The 26,307-nt window shown below is 53.2% G+C and overlaps 1 protein-coding gene across 1 annotated transcript; it reads left to right on the forward strand.

The window, feature by feature from the left end:
- Nucleotides 1-2,869: 2,869 nt before the first annotated feature.
- LRRC75B (leucine rich repeat containing 75B) lies at nucleotides 2,870-25,258 on the forward strand. The gene is made up of 5 exons (XM_068157164.1): nucleotides 2,870-3,091; nucleotides 3,543-4,056; nucleotides 9,997-10,125; nucleotides 11,569-11,681; nucleotides 23,415-25,258. Exons 2-5 carry the CDS (start codon nucleotides 3,799-3,801, stop codon nucleotides 23,935-23,937), a joined length of 1,023 nt encoding a protein of 340 aa, XP_068013265.1. The 5' UTR covers nucleotides 2,870-3,091; nucleotides 3,543-3,798; the 3' UTR covers nucleotides 23,938-25,258.
- The last annotated feature ends 1,049 nt before the right edge of the window (nucleotides 25,259-26,307 follow it).

A 26,307-nucleotide genomic window follows, 5' to 3' on the forward strand; every position in this document is an offset into this window, starting at 1 on the left:
TAGAAGGGAGTAATCAAGCTGCAAAGCATCACATGAAAACAGTAAGGGAGAGATTCAGAACAAAGTCAGCATTTCATCACACAGCACACAGCTTAACAGTGGAACTCCCTGCCTTAAGATGCTGTGGATGCCCTAAGATGCTGTGGATGCCCAAAATTTCCTGAGGCTCAAAGAAGGTTTAAGAACAACCTGGAAAAGGACTATCAAATGCAAAGCTCCCCACCTCAGGAAATCCCCAAACCACAGATGAATGATGGTGAAGGAGGGTGTTCGGGAACACACCCACCTGCATCCTCCTGTTCTTATCCTCCTCACTTGGCACCTTCTAATAAACATTGCTAGTTGAGGATCTCAGCAGAAAGAGTCCTGGGGTCTGATCCAGTACAGTTGCTCTTCAGTTCTTGGCACTTACCTGAGCTCTCCTTACTTGCCTGAAAGGCCAAGAGCTGGGAATGCTCCCACTTCTGGACACTGGGATGACAGCAAGGACATGTGCTTACAGCACAGCATTTGGGTGAATGGCAAGAAGACCTCAGATTGCTTTCTATTTTTTCCCCTTTCTCACCTTAGGAGAGATTTTGAGTAAAACCCTAACTCAGACATGCTACACCCAGCTGGTTGCAGCTGGCATCACCACATGCAGCTGTGTTCATGTTAGGAGCAAATTAATTTCCTTCTGAGAAGTACTGATGGGGTGAAGGAATCCCCTTTCCAAGCCACAGCTTGTGGACACTGTGAGGTCATAGAATCCTAGAATGGTCTGGGCTGAAAGGGACCACCAAAGCTCACCCAGTCTGCACCCCTGCAGTCAGCAAGGACATCCCCAACTAGATCAGGTTGCCTAGAGCCTCATCGAGCCTTACGTTGAATATCTCCAGGGATGGGACCTCAACCACCTCCCTGGGCAACCTGTTCCAGTGTTCCATCACCCTCATAATGAAGAGCTTTTTCCTGATATCCAATCTGAATCTGTTTGAAGCCATTTGCCCCTCATCATGTCACTCCAGGCCCTTGTAAACAGTCTCTCTCCATCCTTCCTGCAGCCCCCTTCAGGTACTGGCAGACTGCTATTAGGTCTCCTTGGAGCCTCCTCTTCTCCAGGCTGAACACCCCCAGCTCCCTCAGCCTGTCCTCATAGCAGAGCTGCTCCAACCCCCTGATCATTTTCGAGGCCCTCCTCTGGACCCTCTCCATCAGGTCCATGACCTTCCTATCTTGAGGGCTCCAGACCTGCACATAGTACTCCAGGTGAGAGCTCAGCAGAGCAGAGCAAAGTGGCAGAATCACCTCTCTGGATCTGCTGGAGCCATCCCCACAGTTCCCACTCTGTCCTACCCAACAAGCTCATGAGCTGATCTCTCTCCCTGAACAGCTTTCAGCTGCCCTTGCCACGGTAGCAAAGAGGAAAGGGGAGGTGGGGGGCACAGGAGTGTCTCCCCGGGTCTTGCATCTTCATCTACTGGCTCAGTCCTAGGGCTGCACAGGACCAGAAGATGCAGTCTCTGTCAGAGTCTGCTCTTCCCAACCAAACTCCTGCCTCCTCCCACTGTATACAGCAATCCTGGCTGATCATCTTAGCCGTGGAATTACACCCACTCGCTGTCACGGGCCCTCGGGAAGCACACACAGATAGGGCAGGATTATCTCTCGGTCTGCCAAGAGCTGCCAGCCAGCCATTCTCCTCCAGCAAAAGCCGGCAGAGCGCCGGTGTGTCTCTCATTAGCTCTCATTCTTCTCGCCATTGTTTTGTTCCCACTTCTAAAGCACGCCGGCAGGAGCCAGCTGAACTGCTCCCGCAGCTGTTTGTTTGTTAAGAGGATTTGCTCCGCGGTGGGATATTCTGAAGTCCCACACAGAGAAAGAAGTCTCCTGGTGATAATGACGTCTTCTGAGCCGCTTGCTTGCCCTGGTGCTCCCCCTGCCTCGGAGCGATGCTCACCGTCTCTCAGTGTAAACTGCAGATTAGGTTTTCTTCTCCCGACTCCCGGAGATAAAGCGTGAGACAATCCAGCCGCACAAAGCCATCCTGCCATTAAACTGATCCTTCGGTTACACACCCTGCTACTCCTGCTTCTCCGTTCAGCAGCACTCAGAGAACACAGCAGGCAGAAGCATGGATCTAAGGCAGCCTGTTCAGGTGCCAGACAGCAGGGAAAAGCCACATCACAACTATCCATGGACCTTTACCCACGGCTCTCCACCAGGCAGCTTTTTGTCCTTCCCTGTGCTCCCAGTGACACTCCTGCAGCCACAACACTGGACTCTACACAAGTGACTTTCTCTCGACCCAGCCTCACTCAGAGCGTTCCGACCAAACCCTGAAGTCCTTACTCAGCATCTGCTCCACATGAGATCAGCCTGAGTCAGGCTCAGTAATATCTCAGCATATGTCCACGTCAGTTTCTCTTGCAGGTGCTTAGCTGGAGCAGGGAGTGGGATAACAGGGAAAGGACCAGTCAAGGCTTTTGTTTGATCAAACCTTGTGTAAAACTCTGAGAAGGGGCAGGCTGCTTTAGAATCCAGCCTCATTTTGTCCTTGTCTCTTCAAGCCACGCTCAGGTTACCCTCACAGTCTTTGGAAGAGGCTACAGAGCATCCACATCTCCATCCCCATTCCTGACTGAGTAGCACTGGGAAGGACAATGAACCTTGCTGGCTCTGTACAGTGGAGAGCCAATGTTCACCCCCATCCCCTCAGCATCAGGACCCAGAGGCCACAAGAACAAATTCTTCTAGGCATGCATTAGATGATACTTTTCTAACGGCTGCACAAGGCAGTGGGAACCCCAGACTGACTCCTACAGCTGTGTGCCCTCATCTTACAGCTACCAGACCTGTGTGCAGGACCTGTGGTCTGTCATGGGCTCATTGTGGTGATTGTCCTGCACAGAAGTGAGCCCACGGCTCCAACTGGGAACATGACTCAGCTGGCTACAAAATCTCAGTGTCTGGATGACAGGATCCAGGATTTGCCTTTCACCGCACTGTCGAACGACAGCGATTCTGCCTGAGGAAGAGCATGTGCTAGACTTGCTGTGCCCTGCTGGAGGGGGAGGGATGCATATGGGGAAAACACTTCCAACCACAGCAGGTAAGGAACGGTGCCAGCATTGTACTATCAGTTGCAGACGACTGGTGGGGGTGGGCAAAAATCCTGCCACCTTCTAGATTCATAAAGACACCTCCCCTGGGGCCGACGGCAGACTGATAGAAAACACAGCCCACAGAAGCAGTCCCAGCCAGATGGCATGTTTTCAACTACCCTTAATCGCGACAATCTTTTGTTCGAGTTTGCTCGGGGGGGGGGGGGGGGGGGGGGGGGGGGGGAAGAACAAAACAACAACAACAAAAAACACGCAAAACCAAACCAACAACGACAAACAATAACAACGACAAAAACCCAAACATACAAACAACAACAAAAAAAACCAACCAAACACACACAAAAAAAACCAAACCAATCAAACAAACAAGCTCCCCGGAATGCCTGGACGCAAGGAGCATCCGGCAGCATACGCTTTTCTCTTTGTCTTCTGCACCAGGCATCTCCTGGCAGAACAACCCCGGCAGGAGGAGGTGCCTGCGGGAGAAGAGACAGCGGGTGCCGGGGCAGGGACCTGAGCGAATGAGATACCCCTGGGGCGTTGCTTCTCCGGGGGTGCCGGGAACCACCATCCGGGGAGCAGGGGCGGAGCCGGCCAGGCGGGGCGGCCCGGACCCCTTCCTCCGTCGGCACCTCCCCCGGCCCCGAGCTCGGTGCCCGCCCGGTCCGAAGCGCGGCACGGCGGCAGCGAGGCCATGGGCTCCCGGCTGAGCCGGCAGAGCAGCCTGGAGGAGGAGAGCACCGAGGAACCCAGCGCCGGCAGGCTGGAGAGCGGCCGGGGTGACTTCCACCTCTCGTCCCTGCTCCTCCACCCGCAGAAGCTGCCCGGGGTGTTGCGGAAAGCCTCGCCGGCTCCCTACATGCGGCGGGTGGGGTGGCTGCGGGAGATCCAGGCCACCATCCGGGAGCACAAGCGGGACCACGCCGTGCACATCCTCAGGCTGCTTCGGAAGGTAAATGCTGCGGGCGGGCCGGGGCCGCCGCCCCTGGACAGGGCAGGATGGAAGCGGTAAGGGCAGGGCAGGATTGGGGCAGCGGAGCAGGGCATCGCGGGCAGGATCGGGGCGGAGGAGCAGGGCATCGCGGGCAGGATCGGGGCGGAGGAGCAGGGTGGGCAACAAAGGTCTGTGCGCGGCGCGGGCGGTGCCGGCGACTCAGTTCCCCCCCCCCCCCCCCCCCATCGGTGTGCGGCAAGGAGCCTGGGGGTTACGAGCCCCCTCCTCGACGGTGTGGGCTTGCAGTCCCCCCCCTCTTGGAGGTGCGGCCAGGGTTCTCTGTGCGGGTCCCCGAAGCGCAGGCTGGAGCGGCTGCGGGAGGCGACACCCGCCCTGGCTCCGTGCCACTTCTCCTTATCCCCGCCCAGGCGAGGGGCACCTGGCCGGGCTGCTGGGAGCAAGGAGAGAAGGGCTGGGAGGCAGCTGGAGGAAGGGCTGTGCTGCACGCAGGAAAAAGGGCCTGCAGACCTCAACTGTCCCCATCCACACCCCTCCAAGCCAGCTCCTGAGTGTGCTCGGGATCTAGGAGCCCCAGAGAAATGCCACTGCCATCCCACTGCTGCCGCATCCCATTGTGCCCACCGAGCCAGAATGGCCAAGATCTGTCTTTGGGAAACCCCAGAATGGCTTTGGAGAGGGCCTCTGGGACAGTCAATGTTGAGAGGTAAAGGGGTCAGCGTATCAGCAGGAGCCTGTTACAGTCTGCCAGCATTCAGAAAAGCCACCGTGCAGACAGGGTGGTGCCAAACTGATACTGAGGACAGAGCCCTGCTGCTGGAACAGAGCCACCTCCTCCATCACTCAGTGCTACCATCACTTTCCAGGCAAACTCAGCTCCCCAAACTGTAGGCAACCCTGCAATCAGCAGCACAGGAGACAAATCCTCCCTCTGAGTTGGGCATAAAGCACCATCAGTTCTCAGCTGATCATGTTCTTCACCAGACAGTGACCTACTTCCTCCTGGGAGCACACCGCATTCCTCACCATAGTGGCATCTACCCTCTTGGTGTAGGTACACAGCAGCAGGGACTGGCTGGGCAGCTCATACAGCCACACCACCAGCTGCAAGGTGCTGCATTCACAGCCCTGTCTCTGAACACCCCTGGGTTTTATGACACATCAACCATGATGGCCAAGTTGCACACTCCTAAGTCAGAATTCACAGGACCAAAACCAAAATATGTCTCCATTTTCCCTATCCACTGCCTTGGTGTTCACATGAGGATTGCTCCCAGCACCACAAACACTTTTCTTGCTGCATGTGTAGAGAGAGAAACCCTCCTCAGAAAGCCTGTCTATGTGCACCAGTGTGGCAGGCAAGGGCTGAAGGAGGCAGTTCTGGCAAGGAGCTGTTACAAGAAGCTTGTGAAGAAGAGGCAACCACTCACTTAACCGGTGTGGAACAGACTTTTGTAGGGTATGCCAGAGGCCAGAACTACAGAATGTCACTTTCTGTCATGCTCAGCACCTCTCCTTGAGGCTGAAGCATTGAAATCCTCTGCAGACCTTGGAGGTCTCCAGAAGGTCCATCTGTAAGCAGCCAGGGTTTGAAAGCTAAGTCATGAAGCCATCTGGAGTAGAGGGGCTTCTCTAAGCTCTCCTCTCAGTGCAGCCTGACAGCTCCTTTCAGGATCAATTAAGTATTCAGCTTCCCCACATCTGTGCTGAGAATTACCATGTCTTGAGCACTCACATTTTGTCCACTGCCTTTCCAGTTCCCCTGCCCCCCATCATGCCTGTCCCTGTCAGAACAGTGCCTCTCTGTTCACGACAGAGCAGTGGGACATGCATTCTGTAGCAGTCACGGCACAGGCTTCCTGCAAAGCAAGACAAGAACCCAACCAACACCAACCCAAAGCCTCCAGCTTGCTGTGTCCTCAGAGATTTCAGAGCCAGGGCTACACTGCTAACATCTACCACACCCTTCAACAATCCCAATCCAACGTTACCTGGTGTAATCCCACCAAGTCCTCCTCACACATGCCGTGCCTGCTTCAAAGAGCACTAGGATCAGCTTTATTTTCCCCCTCTTTTACAAGTCTCCCCCACTCCTCAGCTGAATCCAGCCCTTGGCTCATCCCCCAGCATGTCCTTCCTCACACAGGCTGCTTACCTTGGCAGTAACACTCTCAGGAGTCACAGATGAACCTGTCCCAGGTGAGGCTCTGCTTGTTACCTGTAAAAGTGAGATACCTTGTTTAGGCCAGCGGACAGTGAGGACATTTAACACTGCACCTTGTCTCTGTGCCTTGGGCCAGGGTGCAAACACCCCAGAGCTACAGTGGGACCACAGTTGTAGTCTCCTCAGGTGGGGAGAGGTGGTCAGCAAGACCAGAAGACACAGATTCCATGTGTGCCTCCTGCTGCTCCCAGCAGACACTGACCTCATCCAGCCCTGCAGATAGCCCCCACAGGTACCAGTTGTACCTGCAAGTGGCCTTTGACCTGTGGGCTACAGACTCCAAAGAGCTGTAGACTGCTTCTACAGTGTTGGGAGAATGAAATCATAGAATGGTAGGGGTTGAAAGGGACCTCTGGAGATCACAGAATCAACCAGGTTGGAAGAGACCTCCAAGATCAAGTCCAACCAATCACCCAACCCTAACTAATCAACCAGACCATGGCACTAAGTGCCTCATCCAGGCTTTCCTTGAACACCTCCAGGGATGTCTACCTCACCACCTCCCTGGGCAGCCTACTCTAATCACACCTTCTGTGAAGAAATTCTAAGATCAAGCCTAAACTTCTCCCTGGCACAGCTTGAGACTGTGTTCTCTTGTTCTGGTGCTGGTTGCCTGGGAGAAGAGACCAACCCCCACCTGGCTACAATCTCCCTTCAGGTAGTTGTAGAGAGCAATAAGACCATCCCCCCTGCCAAAGCAATGAAGTAAAGCAAGCAAGCCAGGCAGAGGCAGATCCCCCAGGAGAGGTGCAATACCCCAACACGTTAGAAGACTGCACAGAGAACAGCTGTGAAGCTGAGCCCCTCATGGACCCCTGCTCTGTGCAGGCACCCCTGGGCAGCTCCCGTGGCACATCAAGCCAGGGCAGACAAGAACCTCGTGCCAGCAAAAATCTGGTAGAGCCTGGTTTCCCTGTGCCAAGACATGGTCATTTTTTAAGATAACAGCACTAAGCCAGCCCAGCTGGCAGGGTTCAGAACATGCTGCTGCCTGCAGCCACCCTTTAGGCAGTGCCACATTTGCCAGGAAAGAAGAGAGGGGGAAGTTGAGTAAAGCGAAGCAGAAAACGTCCCCTGGGCTAAGAATTTATGGACTGTCAATGTGAAGTGGATATTTACAGCTGCATTATTTATAACCCCCTTGCAGGCAGGATTTATAATGGGTGTGCAGATTCATCTTCATGGTACAGCTCCAACTGGGGGAGGCTAATGCCTCTCTGCCATCCCCTGCTGCACGCCCAGCCGTACCACCCTCAGCAGCTTTCTTCCTCCATGCACATTACGCTTGGTGTAGGAGGTTCCATTTCCCTGAAGCCTTATGGTTCAGGAAGACATTGGCATGATGCCTTGGGGTGCTCCTGGCCCACAGCCAGCTTTGGCTGGCTGTCCTTCAAGACTGAGCCACAGAATCGCAGAAACATTCAGGTTGGGAGACCCTCAGGATCACCAAGTCCAACCCAGAACCCTAAACTACAAGGTTCACCCCTAGAGCATATCCCCAAGCACCACATCCAAACCACCTTTAAACACCTCCAGGCTTGGTGTCTCCACCACCTCCCTGGGCAGCACATTCCAAAGCCTGACCACTCTTGCTGGGAAAAATCTTTTCCTAATCTCCAGCCTAAACCTACCCAGCCGTAGCTTGAGGCTGCTCCCTCTTTTTCCTATCATTAACTACTTGTGAGAAGAGACCGGCAGCAGCCTCTCTATGACCTCCTTTCAGGTAGCTGTAGAAAGCAATGAGGTCTCTCCTCAGCCTTCTCTTTTCCTAACTAAATAGCCTCAGCTCCCCCAGTCACTCCTCACAGGATTTATTCTCCCCTGCTTGGGTTCCTTGGTTGCTTGTGGCTGCCCTCTGTGCGCACAGGGGGATGGGTATGTAAACCATTTGGTTTAATTCTCCAGGAGGAAGCCTCATCCCTGGAGGGTTTTAAGGCTAGGATGGATGTGTCTCTGAGCAACCTGACCTGGTGTGAGGTGTCCCTGCCCATGGCAGGGGGGCTGGAACTGGATGATCCTTGAGGTCACTTCCAACCCTGACAATTCTGTGACTCTCCCTTTCTCCACCAGAACTGTAGCCAAGGGTTCTCTCTGCTACTGTTTCCTGCTTGAGCCATGCCTGTCTAGAGCAGGAGAGAGTGGATGCAGGACTGGCTTTGATTGCTGCTTAGGTTTAAGATCCCACACCTCTACCAGCTCTTGGCTCCACCCCTGCTGGTGATGTCTGTGTGTGCACCTAACTCCTTTAGCATCTTTTTTTTTACATCTCTCAGTGCATCTCTGGCTGGGTGCTGCCTGCAGCACACTCCCTGGTGCAGTGTGAACATATGTAGCACCCTCTTGCTTATTCATTTCTCCTGGCAGCAGCACACAGAACGGGCACAGGACTTGTTTCCTCTCTCAGCTGAGTCCTCCTTGTCAGCTGAAGCAAACCCAGCACTGTCTGCATTAGGGAGTTTTTCTCTTCTGCATTTCAACTCCTCAGGATGTTTTGCCATCCTCAGGGTATTTTCCTGTGAGTGTGGGATCTCTCTCTTTCCCAGATGCTTACTTCACAGCTCTCTGGAACCTCCTGACTGTAATAACTGTGTCATATATTAGATCTTAGCTTTCCCTCTTAGCAAGAAACAGCTTGGGGTTTTTTTTTTTAGTATATCCAGTATCTGAAGGGGCCTACAGGAAGGCTGGGGAAGGACTTCTCAGGATCTCAGGTAGTGATAGGACTAGGGGGAATGGAATGAAGCTGGAGGTGGGGAGATTCAGGCTAGATGTGAGGAGGAGGTTCTTCACCATGAGAGTGGTGAAACCCTGGAATGGGTTGTCCAGGGAGGTGGTCGAGGCCCTGTCCCTGGAGGTGTTTAAGCCCAGGCTGGATGAGGCTCTGGCCAGGCTGATGTAGTGTGGGGTGTCCCTGCCCATGGCAGGGGGGTTGGAACTAGATGATCCTTGTGGTCCCTTCCAACCCTGACTGATACTATGATATCCACCTGGCCCCTGGGGAGGCTTTTTGTCCCCAAGGGTGCTGAGGTTTCTTTCAGCATGTCCAAAGGTGCCTCACACCTTGGCCTGTGTAGGTATGTTGCACAGACCACAGATGTTGCTCTGGCTCACATTGAGGAAGAAGGGAAGAGGACTCCCCAGGAGTGTTGTGTAGCTGTGAATTTACCATTAGAGCCAGAGGACAGCACTGCTAGTGCTTGCTGAGAAAGTCAGAGCACAGCTAAGCTCATACTGATGGGCAGGACTTTTGCTCAGCCTGCTGCTACCGGAGCGTGTGGAAGCATCCAAACACCTGACAAAGCTGAGGCTGGAGAAGCAGGCTTAGAGCCAGCCCTCCTGCTCAGCTGCTTCAGGAGATTCACACAGGGAGGCTGACAAAACTGAACTTCTCCAGAGCCTGCTCTCTCTGGCTTCCAGCCAGGCTGGGAAGGGTACTGCACTCACCTTCCTGTGGCAGGTGGCAATGGGGTGGGGTGGGGTGGCAGGCAATGCCTAGGCTGATTAGGTGATCTTAGTGCTGCATCTCATTCAACTTGCTGGCTCCTCACATCCCCCATCAAGGGAATGCTGGGTCAGAGGCAGCTGCTTCACTTTTTTGGGATAGGCTCCTCCATTGAGGAACCAGCTGGCACCTCATCAGCTTTACTGTCTGGTGTGAAAACACCTCATGGTTACAGCTCCAAGGACGCCCATGGGCCTGACTGTTTCTCTTGCAGGACCTGGGACTGGAAGGAACATTCCTCAATGAAGTGCTCTACAAAAATGCAACTTTCCTCAACTTGGTGGATCCCATCTCCCATGATTTGCTGATGAGCCTTGCTAGAGATCTGCAGTGTCCCAAAAAGGTGAGCCCTCTCCTCAGCTCCAAAACCACTTTGCAGCAGGAATTGACTTTTTGGGGGGCCAAGAGTGAACTTGATGCCAGGGTACAGTAGGACCTCTTAACCACATATCACTTGAGCTCTTCTCCAGCTGTTCTCCAACCTCATGATGTGCAGTGCCCTTCAGGGGTGGCAGCATGAGGGGACATTACCTAAGTACCTAGCAGATAACAGACCACACTTTCTATGGAGCTGCACAGCCCCCTCTGTATTTCCCTGCCCTGCAGATGCACATGCCTATCTGCATCTTCCCAAGGAACATGTTGAATCACAGAATATATCTGGTTCAAAGAGACCTCCAAGCCAATCCAGTCCAACCCCTGATCCAGCACTAAACCAGGTCCCTCAGCACCAGGTCCACACACTGCTTAAACCCCTCCAGGGATGGTAACTCCAGCACTGCCCTGGGCAGCCTGTTCCAAGGTTTGAGATCCCTTTCGCTGAAGAAATATTTCCTGATATTCAGTCTGAACCTCCCTTGGTGCAGCTTGAAACCATTTCCTCTGCTCCTGTTGCTCTCCAGCAAGGAGAAGAGAACCTGAGCTGCCCCTCAGAGGCAACAGGAGCGTAGTTAGAGGGGTTGGAGAGGCTCAGCACCCTGCCCAGCACACACAGCAGCAGGCCCCTCTCCAGTGCTGGCTGAGCATCTGGTGGGGGTAACTGCATTAGAGGCAAGCAGGCTGAGTGTAATTCCCAGTCTGTCAGTGGAAATTAAATCAGTGAGGACATGGGCAGAAGCAGGAGGGTAGTTCTCAGCTGTGAGCCAGCAAAGGCTTACAGAGCATTGTGCCAGCTTCCGTGGACGTGCACCCACTTGGAAAGGTTTGCTGCTGTAGGTGACAGCAGGCTGCCAGCTGCAGCCTTGCCAATCTAGAGCAAGGTACCTAACCCAAATGCACTGGCCAGGCCCCAAGGGGTTCCTAGAAGAGCTGGGACAGGGATCAGGGGATGCTTGGCTGAGCACTGGGGCTGGGATCCCCCTCCACTTGGCACAGCAGAAGAGCCACAGGCTGGCAGTGTGTGCCTGGGGAATTCAGCTGATTCAGTGACAGCCTAAGAAAGCCACAGTGCAGCTGCTGGCCCACAGAGCAGCACTTGAACTGCTGGCAAGAAAGAGCCAATTAGCATATTCCCTGACAGCTTTACTATGTGTTTACCTAGCAAACCCTTCGATGCACAGTGTGCCACAGCTGGAGGGCTCCTACTGCTCCTCCTCCACCCCAGGAGGAGATGGTGGGTGGCAGAGGCATCTCAGCCCTTCCCCCTACTGCTCTTCCATCCTCTCTTCATCTCCTTCCTTGCATGCATGTCCCTCCTCTACTACCAGCTCCGTTTCTTTCCCAGCTTCCTCTGTCCCCACCCTCACTCCCTGTCGTGCTGTGGTGTGAGCTGTCCCTTTGCTTTCAGGAGTATGACCCCTGGAAGTCCTCAGACAGGATTTGCAGGCAGCTGATTTACCACCTGACCCCTCACTCCAAATGGCACCGGCACGGCATGCCCCGCAGGAAGTCCCAGATGTGGTAAGAAGCCTGGCAGGGACAGTGTGGATGGGCATGGAGGGGAGGGGGGGGATGGAATCTGCCAGGAGAAACTGTGCTGCAGCCAGGCACCATCCCAGCCTGCCACTGCTGCCCTTCTCTGAGGGCAGGACCAAAAGCCTGCATGGCACCCACCTCAGCCTCTTCAAAAGCCCCAGCCAGACAGCAGAAGGACAGTGCCAACAGCCCTCTCCTTGACCTGGTTTGCTATTTACTTCTTAAGCTGTCTTACAGTTCCTCAGCCTCTCCCAGGTGCACTGAAATCAATGCTGCACAGCACAGACAGACTTCCTGGTAGGGCTTGCAGCATGTTTGGCCTTAGGACCATTGTTCTTGTCCACCCCAAGGCACATTCCCTGCCCAGGAGAAAGCTCTCCTATTACAAGGCAGTACCACAAACTGACCACCACCATTCAGTAGAAAGTGATTTTGGGGTGGCTGGCAGAGAGGTGACCATCCTTAATTACCTCCCACTCCTCTGCCAGGACCAGGAGAGGGACCAGAGATAAGAGAATAGAATAGACCAGACCAGACTGGAAGAGACCTTTGAGATCATCGAGTCCAACCTATCACCCAACACCATCTAATCAACTAACCCATGGCACCAAGCACCCCAGCCAGTCTCTTCCTAAACACCTTCAGTGATGGTGACTCCACCTCCTCCCTGGGCAGCACATTCCAATGGCCAATAACTCTTTCTATGAAGAACTTCTTCCTAACATCCAGCCTAAACCTCCCCTGGTGCAGCTTGAGACTGTGTCCTCTTGTTCTGGTGCTGGTTGCCTGGGAGAAGAGACCAACCCCCACCTGGCTACAACCTCCCTTCAGGCAGTTGTAGACAGCAGAGCCTCACAGAGGGAGCCCACTCCCAGGCACACTGGCTACAGGTGGCTGCTGCTTTGCACTGTCACAGACACCTCCCCCCAGACACCCACCCTGCCACTGCTGGCTTGTCTAACCAGACAAAGAGCAAGCCCTGCTTGTTTTAAATCTACACCACCTCTCCTCCTTTTCTCCAAGCCAAGCCTGTTCCTGTGACACAGTTCATCAGGGCTGAAGACAGGACAGAGGAGTGACTAAGAAAAGAACTCCTGTCAGCCCCATTAGCCTCACAGGAATAAATGCAGGGCTGGAGAAAAAGAAATGCAGAATTGGCAGCACTTTGAAAATGGCCTTGGGCTTCCCTGAGACTTCCAGAGGCTTTGATGCATGTACCAGCAACACAGAGTCCCCTGTGGGAACCCACATTGCCATTGCACCTTTCATTCCAGGAGGCAGATCCCTGGTGCAGCTTAAGGCATAAACCCCTAATTCCAGGATTTCCAGGCCACCAGCCTCCCGAGTTTCAGTGCTCTCACCCTCAGCATTGCTAGTGCCAGTTTGCAATGGCTCAGAACAAGGACAGGGGGCCTGAGCTGAGCAAGTCCCCTTCCAGACTCCCTCAGATGACATTTTCCCTATAGAATCCTGCAGGGCACTGGAGATGCAGGATGCAGAAAGCAGGTCTGACCTCATCCCTCTCCTCTCCAAGATAGAGAGGCTTAAAGAGAATTGCTGGAAGCAGGGAGAGCTCAGCAGAGGGTGGCTCTCTCCATTCTTTTCCAAGCTCCCTTTTGCTGAAATCCAGACTCATTCTGGTTTTCCAAGTAAAAAATCCCTCCCTGTCCCTATTTAACTCAACCCTCTGCCCCCTCATTCCTGGAGCTGGGTTTGTGGGGTTTTTTGGCAGACCAAATCTCTTCCTCAGCTGGGCTCCATACTAGGGAGTCAAACTGGAGGTCAGCCCAGGGAGAGCAGAGCACTGCCTGCTGCAAAATCAGCACAAGGGACAGGTTTGTGGCCAGAGGAAGAGCTCTGCACTCCAGGAGCCTGAACCCCACACAGAGGGGCCAGGCCCAAAGCCTTGGCCAAGCCCAGAGCACCTGTGAACAAAGTCAGGGAGCAGGCAATGAGCTAAGGGGTGATGGATGGAAACGCAGGTCTGAGATGGGCGTCCCTTGCCTGGCAGCCAGGCCCTGCTGAAAGGTGTTACATAAGGCACAAAATCATTCTGATTAAATATTAAAGAGCAGAGCTTCCTCTCTTAAGGCTGGAGAGGAACTGGTTTGCAGTTTGCATCAAGAGGTGCCTGCAGAGTTGGCATCTGAGGCTGCTGCAGGAAAATGGAAGGCAAGAAACGGCTGCTGCCTGTGGAGGGATCAGGGCTTAGTGTGGGCAAGGCTGTCTTCACCTGGGCTGAGTTTTCCACTCCCCTCTGTCTGCTCATGGGAGTATTCTACTATAAGCTGCCTCTCAGCCTGTGCCCCTGGCAGGGTGCCCTCCAAGGCAGGGGTGTAGCAGCAAGACCTCAAGGGCATTTCTAGAACTCTAGTGGGGATTTGGGTCAGCAGGGAGGAATTTTCTTGGCTTTTTGCAGACTCCTGGGCTTTGGGTTTTGGCTTTCACAGAAGTGAGGCAGGGTCCCCCTTGTCCTCTCCTGCAATGTGATTTCCCCTCCCCAGCAGCCTGTCAGATGGGTCCAACAGATAATTAACCACCCATCCATATGGGCAGCTTAGAGCATGTGCCAGCTTTTAATTACATTTGGGCTGTTATGGAGAGGTGTATGTGAGATGGAAAGGACCTGCAGTACTGCAGCGAGATCACGTAGCAAGTGTTCCTTCCTCCCCAGCACCAAACAGCAAACCACTGGGTCAGAAACAAGCCAGCTGTAGTTAGGACCCCACCTCCTCTCAGCAGGAATCAAAACACCCAGGGAGTACAAACCTGAGCCCCCCAGGGGCTCATAGAGCAGCAAGGACAAGGCACAGTTCTTCAAGCACTCACAGTATCACAGTACATTAGAGGCTGGAAGGGACCTCAAGAGATCATCGAGTCCAACCCCCCTGCCAAAGCAGGGTCACCCAGGGTAGTCTGCACAGGAATGCATCCAGGTGGGATTGGAAAGTCTCCAAAGAAGGAGACTCCACAAGCCCCCTGGGCAGCCTGCTTCAGTGCTCTGTCACTCCCACTGTAAAGAAGTTTCTCCCCATATTGAGGTGAAATCTTCTATGTTCAAGCTTGTACCTGTTATTCCATGTCCTATTACCGTGCACCACTGAAAAGAGCTTTCCCTCCTCCACTTGACACCAATCCCTCAGGTACTGATAGACATTGATCAGATTCTCTCTCAGTCTTCTTTTCTCCAGACTAAACAGCCCCAGGGGTCTCAGTCTCTCTTCATAGGGGAGATGCTCAAATCCCCTCATCATCCTCATGGTTCGCTGCTTCAGTACACAGCCATGCCAGGACAGTTGGGACTGTGCCCTCTGTTCAAAGGCAATCACAACTCCATCAAGCAGCAACAGTCTGATGCTCTCCACGCTGTAGAGCCCAAGCAGATACCAAATATCCACAGACAAAGTCAGCAAAGCACCAACCATGACTGCAGACATGCATCTAAACCTCCTTAACCGCAATCCTGCCCCACACTGAAGCCAGAGGTGCTGCCTGCTTCCAATACCCCTTCGACACTGCTGTGTTCAACCTGGGGCTATGGCTGCACTGAGGTGCAATGTGCTGTGCCCAGGACACAGCAGGCTGCTGTGTGTCCCATCCAGCCACACCTCTGAGGAGCTACCAGCAGCAATGACTGCCAGTGAGGCTCCTTGCCCTGTATCTGAGGGACATCAGGCCACATGCTGCCACCAGCTGAATGCCCAGGCCAGCAGCAGTCTGGACAGAAACATGGAAGGACAAAGCTCACTGCAGCACAGAGGGCTCAGGGCAACAGCAGCTGAAGCACGCAGGAGAGGTACAGCTAGATTTAGATTCTCTTCTCTCAGAGAACACTTTGCCCTCTGCACCCACTCCTGTGGGTGCTCGACAGTGGTTGCCTGCAGTGTCCCAGCTGTGCAGTCACCCATAGAGACTCTTTCATCTGCTCAGGTGATACTCAGGCAGGTTTGCCACATCAAAAGCAAGATGTTTAGTTCTTCTCTTCTGCAAAACCCTGCCTCAGGGGTGGAGCTTCCCATCAACAGCCCCTGCTTGGGTCGGCTGCCTAGCCAAACAGTCCTCTCTAACTCCTGGGGGGTGTTACTCTAGGGTGGATAAGATGTAAAGCTAAAAAGCTGGAGGATAGGATTTGTACAGCATCTCTTTGTTGCACAACTGTCAGTCCCTTCCATCCTAGCAGGAATTCACATTCAGCACCACTTTGCAGCTGTTTAGGCCACTCACTCCACAAGCAGAATACATTCTGCAGCCTTGTGTAACTCCACCTTAGTGCAAAGAGTAATGGGTTAGGAGATGCTCCTCCCTGCAGCCATAAGCTTTTGAGGCTGTCAGCAGCACCACTTCTGTGGAATTTTGCCAGATGCAGAATTTTGGGCATTTTACTAATTCTTGTTTTCAGAAATCTTGAGAGTTCCCTAGTTCAGCACTGCAGAACTACATGTCCTAGTGCAGGTGCCACCACCTCCATCCCTGAATCCAAGGGGGGTATACTGTGAGGGCAAAGCCACACTGGACTGCAATTCAGAGAGGAGAGGGAGAAGGGTACCAGGTGAAGGCAGCCTTTGTCTGGGAGCTGGACTGCAACCACTTACTGTGACCAGGGGCTGTGGATTACAACTAAGCTATCTTGGCAAAGCCACCTCAGGGACCTTTATTTATTTTCCACTTGCATCATTCTCAGGGCTGCCTGCTTTAGTGTAACTACTGCAGAGGATCAGACCTGAATCCACAAGCCAGGCAGGCAGCACACAGAAAATGATCTTTAGAAGCAGAGTGCTCCTAGCACAGACACACACACCCACCCCAGATTTATCACACAGGAAGAGGCTGTGGAAGAGCAAAAGCAGCAGAGTGCGTGGAGTTGACACCCAAAGCGCACACACAGCTGGGGCTCCCTTCTCACAAGCCTCACTGCAGTTTCACTTTGCTCATCTGAGTGAGTTTCCATTGGCTAAACCCAAACTGAGTGCAGAACTGAGTATCCCTTCTGGGTTCATTCCTCTGGCTCTCCGTTATTGATGTGCAGCACTCAGCCACTGCGGCACTGGAGAAACACTTTCAGAATGCAATGAGAGCACTCATGGTGAGGAGGCTGCAAGGGAACAGCTCCAAAGGGCTTTAGAGCTTTTATTTCTTTTTCTCCCCTCCTTCTTCTTGAAAGCATCACTCAGGGCAGCAGCTGACAGCCCTGGCAGAGCAGATCCTAGCCTTCACATGGCATGAGGTGAATACTAACTACAGTTTCAGGTCACCCTTATGCAACAGGGTAAACAGCCAGCACGATTCCCGCTTCAGAGGTAGGAAGCCAAGCTAGAAAATACCATCAGTTAACTAAAGCCACATGGTAACACTCCCATCTCATATGGGAGCACAGGAACTGCCCCACACAATGCTTTCCAGAAGCTGCTGCTCAGAGATGCCAGACAGACAGACATGAACTGGTGAATAAATTGTGTGGAGAGAGGCAGAAACTGTCCCCTCCTCTCATCTTACAGCACAGAGACACCCAAGCACTGCCTGTGACCAGGGTTCCCAGCAGCATCAAGAGGCAAGTACATCTGCAAAGGCTGTTGGAAATAGCAGAAAGGGTCATCCAGCAGCTTGACACTGCCCTGTCACAGAGCAGAAGAAAAAGCCCAAGGCTGACAGGCAGAAGGAGCAGGACACTCTGGCAGAGAGATAACCAGTGAGTGAAATAGTGGAGGCTGGGTTGCAGATACCAGTTCAAAGAATCAGCAGAGACCTTCTGCCTTCATGGCTCCTCCACACTTGAAGTTGTGACAAGGACATAGACCAATACATGACACTTAAGAGTGAGGAGGCAGCATTATTCCCTGCTTTGCTAGGACAGACCTAAACAAGAAGAAAAAAAAACAGAGGACAAAAGCAGCTTCAAGGACAGAGTGAAGATGACAGCAGAGTCAGGAGGAGGGACACTCAGCTGCATCATCTAGAAGTATCCATGTCCCACCCCAGCTGTAGAAGAAGGGTGGTAGGAGAAAGGCTACCTTTGTACTCTCTTCTCTCCACAGTGAGGGCTCTCCTTATGGTTGAGGTCAAAAAGAGCTTGAATGCAAGGATGGAGAGGTAAGAGGCTTCTGATGGAAGTGGCCTGCTTGTGCTCTGCCTCCCAGTCTTGGGACAGCTTGGGTTGGGTTAGTCTCAGTCGGTGCTTTTGAGGCTTCTCTGTCCTTTCCTGTGTCCCACTAGGGGCAGCTAAAGCCAGCCCTGCCCTGCAGCACTCTGTGCCACAGGGAAGCAAAGTTAAGGATTAGGCTGAGCTCCTGGAGTCCATTCCCTAAACCACTGCTCACAGAAGCCATTCAAAGGTGCCTGTTGCTGGGTTCTGCACAAGGAAGAGCAGCCAAGAGATACCCAAGTCATGGCTAATTAGCCACTCCTGGCAGTGCCTGTTAATGAAGGAGGGGGTGCACCGTGCTGAGAATCTCTGGGACCAGGAAAATTTTGCATTTGGAAGCAAATTAAACATAGAAGTAAGAGGGAGATGAGGGAGAAAGCTGGCAATTCCCTAAAGACAGGCAGGGAGTGGTGGGCATCTCTCATTACTGGAGCCCTCTCCCATGCCCTGCCAGCATCCCTCCACAGCATGGAGACAAGGAAGTGAGGCTGAGACTCCAGGAATCAGGACATTCATAGGTTGCACAAGCTCCTCCAAACCACAGAAAGCTAAGGAGGTGAGGCACCTACTGTGACTGGTGCAAGTCCCACCCAGAGCAACAGCCAGGAGCTGCTGCCACCCTGCAGCCCCCAAAGAATGAAGCTGGTGAGCAAGAAGCTGAAGGGATTCAATGCTAAAGTGCAAGCCCTCAGCTGCATGGACTCTAAGCCTGAGAGAGCTTTGAAGCTTAAGGGTTAGGTCCCCTGGGGCAGGTCTTGGAGACAAATAAACAGCAGTTAATTTTAGGGCTCCTAATTGTTTCATCTCGAAACAGCTCTGAATTAGCTTATGTTAGATTAGCTCCCACGAGCCAGGAACAATGACTGAGCCTTACCTGGGCAAAGGAAGATCTTTAGGCAAAAAACAACGGAGACAGAAGATAGTTTTATCCCTTTCCCAGCCAACTTTTCTGATAAAGAGAGAGAAAACCTTCTTCTAACACCTGCAGGGCCCTCAGACCCCTGCACAGGGCAGACTGATCCTGGGTGGATCTCACATGGCCAAGAGCTCATGGTCCAGCCTGGGGACCACTGGCTGATGCCTGCTGAAGTGTAGAGTCAGCATCTAGGGAAGGGATAAGTGGGAGAAAGGACAGACCCCAGCAGGGAGTTGGGGAACAATGCAAGGAACAACTTTTTTCCCCCCACAGGAGATAAAGGGAACCTAGAAGAGCTCTCAGCCCTCGGGAGGGGTTGCAAACAGAACACTGAGCCCTTACACACAGGAGGAGGCAGGCACCAACGCTCACTGGCTGCTGCATCTAGGTGCAGACAGGCTGCTGATGGCCTTGTTTCTTGCTCAGAGTTACTCAGAATTTCTCTCTTGCAGCCATTTCTGCAGCAGCTGAGGGAGAAGGGGGGTTGTTTCTTCTCTAAGCTTGCTGCAGATAATACAAACACAATCTGCTTTCCCCCCAGCCAGGGTCCAGGTCCTTGTTTGATGCAAATTCCCACAATTACAAATCTAGACACACAGCACCGGTTGCAGCAGCATGAGGTTAATCCAGCCTCCAGTGCTTTGCAGTCCTCTGCCCACCAGTCCCATGGGCATCCAGAGCCACACTGCTAAGTAGCTGTTTTGTTCCACACAAAGAAAAGCTCCTGCAGCTGAAGCAGTCTTTAAGCCTATTTTGCTTGCAGAAATTAGGGGATAATAGATGACCCATTTCCCTGGAAATAAACCTGGCATTTTCTCAGCTGCTGCAGGAGTGTCTGAGAGCTTCGTGCCCTGTGTAGCATGCTCCCCACCTCCAAAAGAAATAGAGCTTAGCAGAGCTCAAAAAGCCATACCAAATATGAGATAATTCAGAGTAAAGCACCTACCCTGTCCCTTTGCTGCCAGCAGATGTATTTATCTCTACAGCAACAGAGCAGGAGTGGGCAGCTCTTCTGTGCCCTGTCCCAGGGACAGCATTCAGCTTCTCCTCTTGGAGCTTTGCAGAAAAAGCACCAAGGAGGAGAGCTGTTGGGGTTCACAGCATGCCTGGGGTGTCAGATCTCATGCTTCAGCACTTACCAGAGAGCTGAGGGCTTGGCTGCAGCATGAGAGACTATGTCCACCAGGGAGAGGCTTCTACAGGCACATCCCTACCAGAGGCATTTTTATAGGCAAGAGAAGAACTTAAACACAGGAGGAGCAAAGAATGCTGAGACAGGAGGCCTAGAGTCACCCTGGCAGGTACAGCAATGAGGGCAAAAGGAAGCAGAAAAAAAAAAAAAAAGAAGAAGAAGAAGAAGAAGGAAAAAAACACAGGAAAAGAAAGAAAAATGAGCCAGCAAAGGAGGGAGGGAGGGAGGCTGGGCTCTGGCACAGGGCAAGAGGCAGGAGGGTTTAAGCACACTCAGCCAGGAGCAGTCCAGTCTGGAGAATCAATTAAGGGAAGATAATTTGTCTGCTTGATTAAAGCCTCCTTGGGGTATTGGCTTGTTTCTGGGGAGAGCAGCAGACGGTACCTGCTGTGGTCAGAGCACAATCCATGACTTATTGCTGCAGAGCACGCAGGGCAGGCAACGGGAGGGGAAGCTTAAGGGGCAGAGACAGACAAGCAGATCGCTTTTGTCCTTCTGACATTTCCCGGCGCTCAGCGCTGTCTGCAGACGCAGCCAAGTCGCTCAGGAGGGACCTCAAGGGGCTTTCAACGCTGCTCCCCTCCCCGACAAGGAAGCCTCTACTGCAGCCGCGGCACGACGCAGCGCACCGGAATGCCGAGGCCCGGCAGAGGCAGCGGCGCTGGCTCAGGCCTGCCCTCTAGTGGCCCCCACACCAAACTGCGGCTGGTGTTTCCCCTCGCTTGTGTCTCCTTCCTATCCCGCTCTCCCTCCCCAGGATGTGCCACGGGTTGACAGCTCTGAGGAGAAGGATTTCCAGGAGCCACAGGCTGTGTTTGCACAAACAGGCACAGAATTACAGATTTGCTTCTGTGCCAGTCCTGCATTTCCCACACTCCCGACGAAGTCTTGCTCTAAACCACTATGGGCCAGAGAAGGCTTCTCCTCTTTTAGCAGCGCCCACTGGACTGTATCTAGGAGCTGTTTCCCCTGTTCAGTCAGGTTCCTGCTCAAGATGGATTTGTCCCTGCACACCTGCACTGTGCTTTTGCTGAAAGGAGTACTCCTCATCAAACACCCAGATAGAACAGCTGGCACAGGTAAAGGGATTAATTACATCCTGCCAGGGCAAACCTGAGACTCTTTCAGCTCTCAACCCAGTCTATGACAAGCTGAACCCTCTTTTGTGGTAGGCTGTGCTACACCACTGCCAGTAGCTGCTGACAAACTATACCCAAAAAAAACCAAAACACCCCATTTTTCCAGGAGAGTTGGAATAGAGGCTCCCAGGCAGCCTGGGCTGGGACCAAGCATTCCTTGGATTGCCAGGAAAGGGGACAGTAGCCCAGAGCTATCCAGACTGCACCACATAGGAGCTCACAGCTCCTACTGCTGTTGCAGCAGCTAGGAGATGTACTGCTGCTACTAGCAGTGTGGTTTTAATTCTTCATGATCCTGTCCATGGGGCCCTAGTAGTGGTGAGATCTAGAGTGCCACCTTCAAGTGAAGGCCCTTTGGGGAACTTATATGTGCTACAGACCAGTTGTGATTCACCAGTACACCAGCCACCACTGTTTGACAGACAAACCTGCCCCTCCATGAGCCACTTGAGGAGCGGTCTGGAAGTCATGTAAGGTTCAAATATGAGGTAATACCTAAAGCTCTTTCAGACCATGAGGTCTGCATCCTCCACGTGGATTGCCTCTCTGCCACAAGAGCTCATTAGGTGAAGTGCTTGCAGACCCAGACTCAGCTTTGCACAGCAAATTCCCATGGGAAGTAAGAGGGCACAAGGAAGCAGCCTGAACAAAATGCTGCTAAATCTGAAGCAGGAATCTGCAGGCTTGAGAACTGAGAGGGCAGGCCACAAGGTGTTTCCACCTCACACTCCTACAAGGAAGCACAGCTCTGGGTTTGCCAGTGTTGAAGGTGTCCAGGAAAGGTTGTTGCCTGCACTGAGGTACATTTATTCAGAGGTGTTTCCACCTGCCCACAGGGGATTAAGGGCTGAGATTGCCAGGATACCATGAACTGCATGTACAAGGCAAAAGCTAGAGGCAGCATCGTGCCATCTCTACAGCTGCAACACTGAGGCTGGTAGGGAGGTTCTCACCTGCCACGAAGCTCCTGCGGTGCTGCAGCCTCCTCCGAGGGAATTTCATGTCCCCATTGCTCTCAGGGACTGGCTGTGCCACAGGTGTGCAGGACACTACAGAGAGCCAGATAGGAAGAGTGGGGACCTTCAGACTGGTGATTAATTCTTTACCCACCCTGCTCCTCCCAAGCTCAGCAAGGCACTTACAGAACCCCTGGGCTCATGATGTATGACACTAGTGCAGGTCCTGCTGAGGGCTCCCCTACCCTCCAAGCCAGCTATGTCAGAAGGGACAGCCAGATCAGGATCATTTGTGCTGAGGAATGAGGTTCTCCTATGTTACACCAACACACATTTCTACTTACTCCTGCAACATACCCCACCACACACCCCCCAGGTCCTACAGCCCCACAGCTCCCACTTTTCACAGCACTCTCACCAGCCCACAGTCCACCATAAAGCTCCACATCCCTCTCCCTTTGCACACCCAACAGCTACACAGCACAACTTTAGCCTGCTGCACAGCTTACCTATGCCCTCCTCACTCCACTCACAGGCAGACAACAAAACAAATGGCTAGAACTACCTCCCTGGGTTTCTTGTAACACCCTTATGACCTCCACGCCTCTTCACAGCTGCAGCAGATCCCAGTTGATCTGCTGACCACAGAGACCCAACTAGGCAGCCACTGGTGCTGCTTATTGACTGAGTGCTGCTTGGGAGGGCTTTTAAAGGGACATGCAGTACATCCACTCCTGGAGTGCAGTTTGGCTACAGCTGATTTTCCTGAGAAAAGAGCTGTTCCTCTCAGCCTTTTAGCACTCCTCTCCTCTGCAGCAGCCCTGCAGTGCTGTCTGTTCGCAACAGAGCTTGGCATGGACATGGAGAGGTGGCACAGGCAGAGCCCCCCACACCCTGCAGAGCAGTGCCCTTGGAGAGCTTGCTTGCCTTGGTTGGTTTTGCTTTCTCTGCCTGGGTGTCTGCACTTGCACACACAGACAGACCCTTTGCAATGCACCAGTGGAAGACACTTCAGCATCCTGGCAAAGTCTGTATGCGAGTGTTGAGCAGGCACAGGAAAGCCTGCCCAGAACCAGGGTGCAGACCTTGTGCTTGTTTCCCCTAGTGAGCTCCATTAACCCTTTGCTGAGCGCTGCAGCCCATCTTCTTTAACACCTTCTCCCCTTGGGTCACAGAGGGTCACCAGCAGTCCCCTCACTGACCTCTCTGCCCCCTCTCCATCACCAGGGTGCAGACCTTGTACTTGTTTCCCCTAGTGAGCTCCATTAACCCTTTGCTGAGCGCTGCAGCCCATCTTCTTTAACACCTTCTCCCCTTGGGTCACAGAGGGTCACCAGCAGTCCCCTCACTGACCTCTGACCCCTTTCCACCGGCAGCCTGAAGACCAGCCTGCAGAAGAAGGTGAGCCAGGGCTGCATGGATCTGTCGGGGATCCCGCTGAGCATGCGGGACATCCACCGCATGGCCTACTACCTGCAGAGCAAGGGGCACCACCTCACCTCCGTGGACCTGAGCTTCACGGAGCTGAACGACGACATGGTGCGGCTGCTGCTGCCCTTCCTCTGGGCGCTGCCCCGGCTCACCCACCTCTCCCTCAACGGCAACCGGCTGACACGGGCCACCATGAAGGAGCTGACCGACGCCGTGAAGGACATGAGCAAGTTCCCTCGCCTGGCCTGGGTGGACCTGGGCAACAACGTGGACGTCTCCTGCATGCCGCAGCCGCTGCTGGTGGGCCTGCGCAAGCGCCTCAGCCAGCAGACCACGCTGCCAACCATCTACGAGGCGCTCGACTGCGACTCAGAGAGCGCCAGCGGGCACGAGGGCAGCCAGCCAGGGAGCGGAGCGGTGGCCAGCGCTCTGCCACGTGCTTTTCCTCAGCAGGGCTGCGAGAGGTGACTGGGCGGCAGTGGGTCGGGGCTGGCGCGCTGAAGCCGCCCCAAGGAGAAGAAGCCTTGAATGCTGACATCAGAGGGCCAGCTCTGTCGGCTTCCTTTGGCTCTACCCTCTCGCCTTCCCTGACGTCTGCCCCCCACCTGCTGTCAGACCAAAGCCTGTCGTCCCCTCACGGCGTGCTCCCCTTCCTCCCCTCGCTGCCAAACCCATCACCCACATTCCAGAGAGGAACCGGTGACTTACAGTGAACCTGGTCCCCGGGCAGGGTCTCACTGTCGGAGTCAAGAATATCCTCCAGCAGCCATTGGGATGAGGGAAAGGGATGGGGGGGAACCTAGAGCAGAAATAGGCTTGTAGTTTACTTCCTTTCTTCCTTTTCCTATGCACCTTGGAAACCTTGGGACCTGCAGCCTTGAGTATGGAAGGAGCCTAGGTGCTGTGAAGCTTAGCTGAAGGGCTCAGGAGGCAGAGCCGGAGCCCAGCAGTGTGTCTCCCTCTTGTGTCTGGCTCCTTTTGTTTTGGTTTTTCTCCTATTGTGTGTTTTGCATTAACGTCTGAACAAAGGGACTTGGTCAGAGACCATTGGATCACATAGACTGGGGCGGACACACGGCTTAGAACTGCAGCATCAGGATATTTGCTGTGTGACCGGGGTGAGAGGGAGGGGAAGGAGGTATGTGTTGGTGGGAGCATGGGGGATGGGATGAGTTGGGATGGGATGGGACAGGAGGAGGGGAGAGGAGAGGGAGGGAGAATAGTCTTGCAGCTCAGTGGAACTGGATTCAAAAACTCTGCTTTTGTACCAAAACAACAAGCTCCAAAATTGGGGGAAAGCAGGCAGCTAAGTGCACAACTGTGGCACTAGAGGAGCAAGCAGTGAACATGCCAGAGGTGGGCACTTTCCAGACTAAAGTTCATCGCATGTTGCATACCTCATGACGCAGAGACGACGTGCGCAGCTGCATTGCCATCTCCAGTGCTGCCCAAGAACCAAACCACTGGTGCAATAGTTCTGGTGTCCTCCATGTTGCTCATGTTCTGTGTTAATGTCATCAACAGCTCTCTTGGACACAAGCATGAAGCACCAGGGAGCCTGAGTGTCTGGGTTGGTCACATGTTAAGGCAGCAGCCCAGACACTGCAAGAAGATGGACCAGAAGTCCTCAGGCAGTGCCTGTGGTGTGGGAGAGGACCAGCTGATACCATTCCCACTGGGGAGCAGTGGCTGTTTTATCTATGGAAGGGGGAAAGTGGATGTTCATTTGTGGTAGGCTGCTGCCCTTCATGTTGCAAGGTGCTGATACAAATAAAGTGATCAGACCCTAGCTGCTAAGTGAAGTCATAGAATTGTTAGGGTTGGAAGGGACCTCAAAGATCATCTGGTTCCAGCCCTCACTAGATCAGGTTGCTCAGAGCCACATCCAACCTCCAGGGATGGGGCTTCTACCACCTCCCTGGGCAACCTGTTCCAGTGTCTCACCACACTGATGGTGAAGAACTTCTTCCTAACATCCAGTCTGAATCTACCCATTTCTAGTTCTGCTCCATTCCCCGCAGTCCTATCACTCCCTGACACCCTAAAAAGTCCCTTCCCAACTTTCTCGTAGCCCCCTTCCCCTATTGTGGAAGGTCATAATAAGGTCTCCTTGGAGCCTTCTCTTCTGCAGACTGAACATTCCCAGCTCTCTCAGTCTGTCCTCATAGCAGAAGAGCTCCAGCCCTTTTATCATCCTCATGGCCCTTCTCTGGACACATTTCAGCACCTCCAGATCCTTCTTGTAATAGGGGCTCGCAACTGTCTGTCCTCACAGGAACTCAAGAGAGGTTTTTGAAAGAGTTCAAAGTGAAATTACACAGAAAATTCCCTCAAAATCCTGCCCCTCCTAAATTAGCAGTGGTGTCTTTGCCCTCCTTTGAAGATTCTCTCTGGGAATCTCAAAACGTAGAAGGAACTTTCACATACTATGAGACAAATCCAAACTAACAGCAACTGGCATGAAATAAACACATCCTTCATGCTCCTCTGCTCATTTTACAAGGCATTGGGAGAAGCAAATCGCTGCTAGTTATCCATCGACCTCACTGTGAGAGCAGGCTGGAGCTAGCAGCACCGCAGCAGCATCCATCAGGAAGGATTAATGTAATTTAGGAGAAACAGAACAGCAGTGATGTCACTTTCACCTCCCTCATCTGTAGCTAAGGGGATGACCAGGAGTGAGGGTTTAAAAAAGAGGTTGATACACCGCTTCCATGTCAGACCCTTCACTTGTGGGTCAGTCAGGAACTTCACAATTTATAATGTCAGCTCACCAAGGAAGAAACCCTCTTTACATTTGGAAGCCCAGCAGGGCAGGACAGCAGGATGGCTTTTCAC

The sequence above is a fragment of the Melanerpes formicivorus genome, unplaced genomic scaffold, assembly GCF_026170545.1.
Source record: "Melanerpes formicivorus ecotype bairdi unplaced genomic scaffold, bMelFor1.0.p_v2 SCAF_36, whole genome shotgun sequence".
Taxonomy (NCBI): domain Eukaryota; kingdom Metazoa; phylum Chordata; class Aves; order Piciformes; family Picidae; genus Melanerpes; species Melanerpes formicivorus.

Bases quoted from the DNA above. Each gene is read 5' to 3' on its own strand.
- LRRC75B (XM_068157164.1), top strand. From the start codon at position 3,799: ATGGGCTCCCGGCTGAGCCGGCAGAGCAGCCTGGAGGAGGAGAGCACC. The intron at 10,126-11,568 runs GTGAGCCCTCTC...CTTTGCTTTCAG, and splicing joins ATCTGCAGTGTCCCAAAAAG to GAGTATGACCCCTGGAAGTC. The intron at 11,682-23,414 runs GTAAGAAGCCTG...TTCCACCGGCAG, and splicing joins CGCAGGAAGTCCCAGATGTG to CCTGAAGACCAGCCTGCAGA.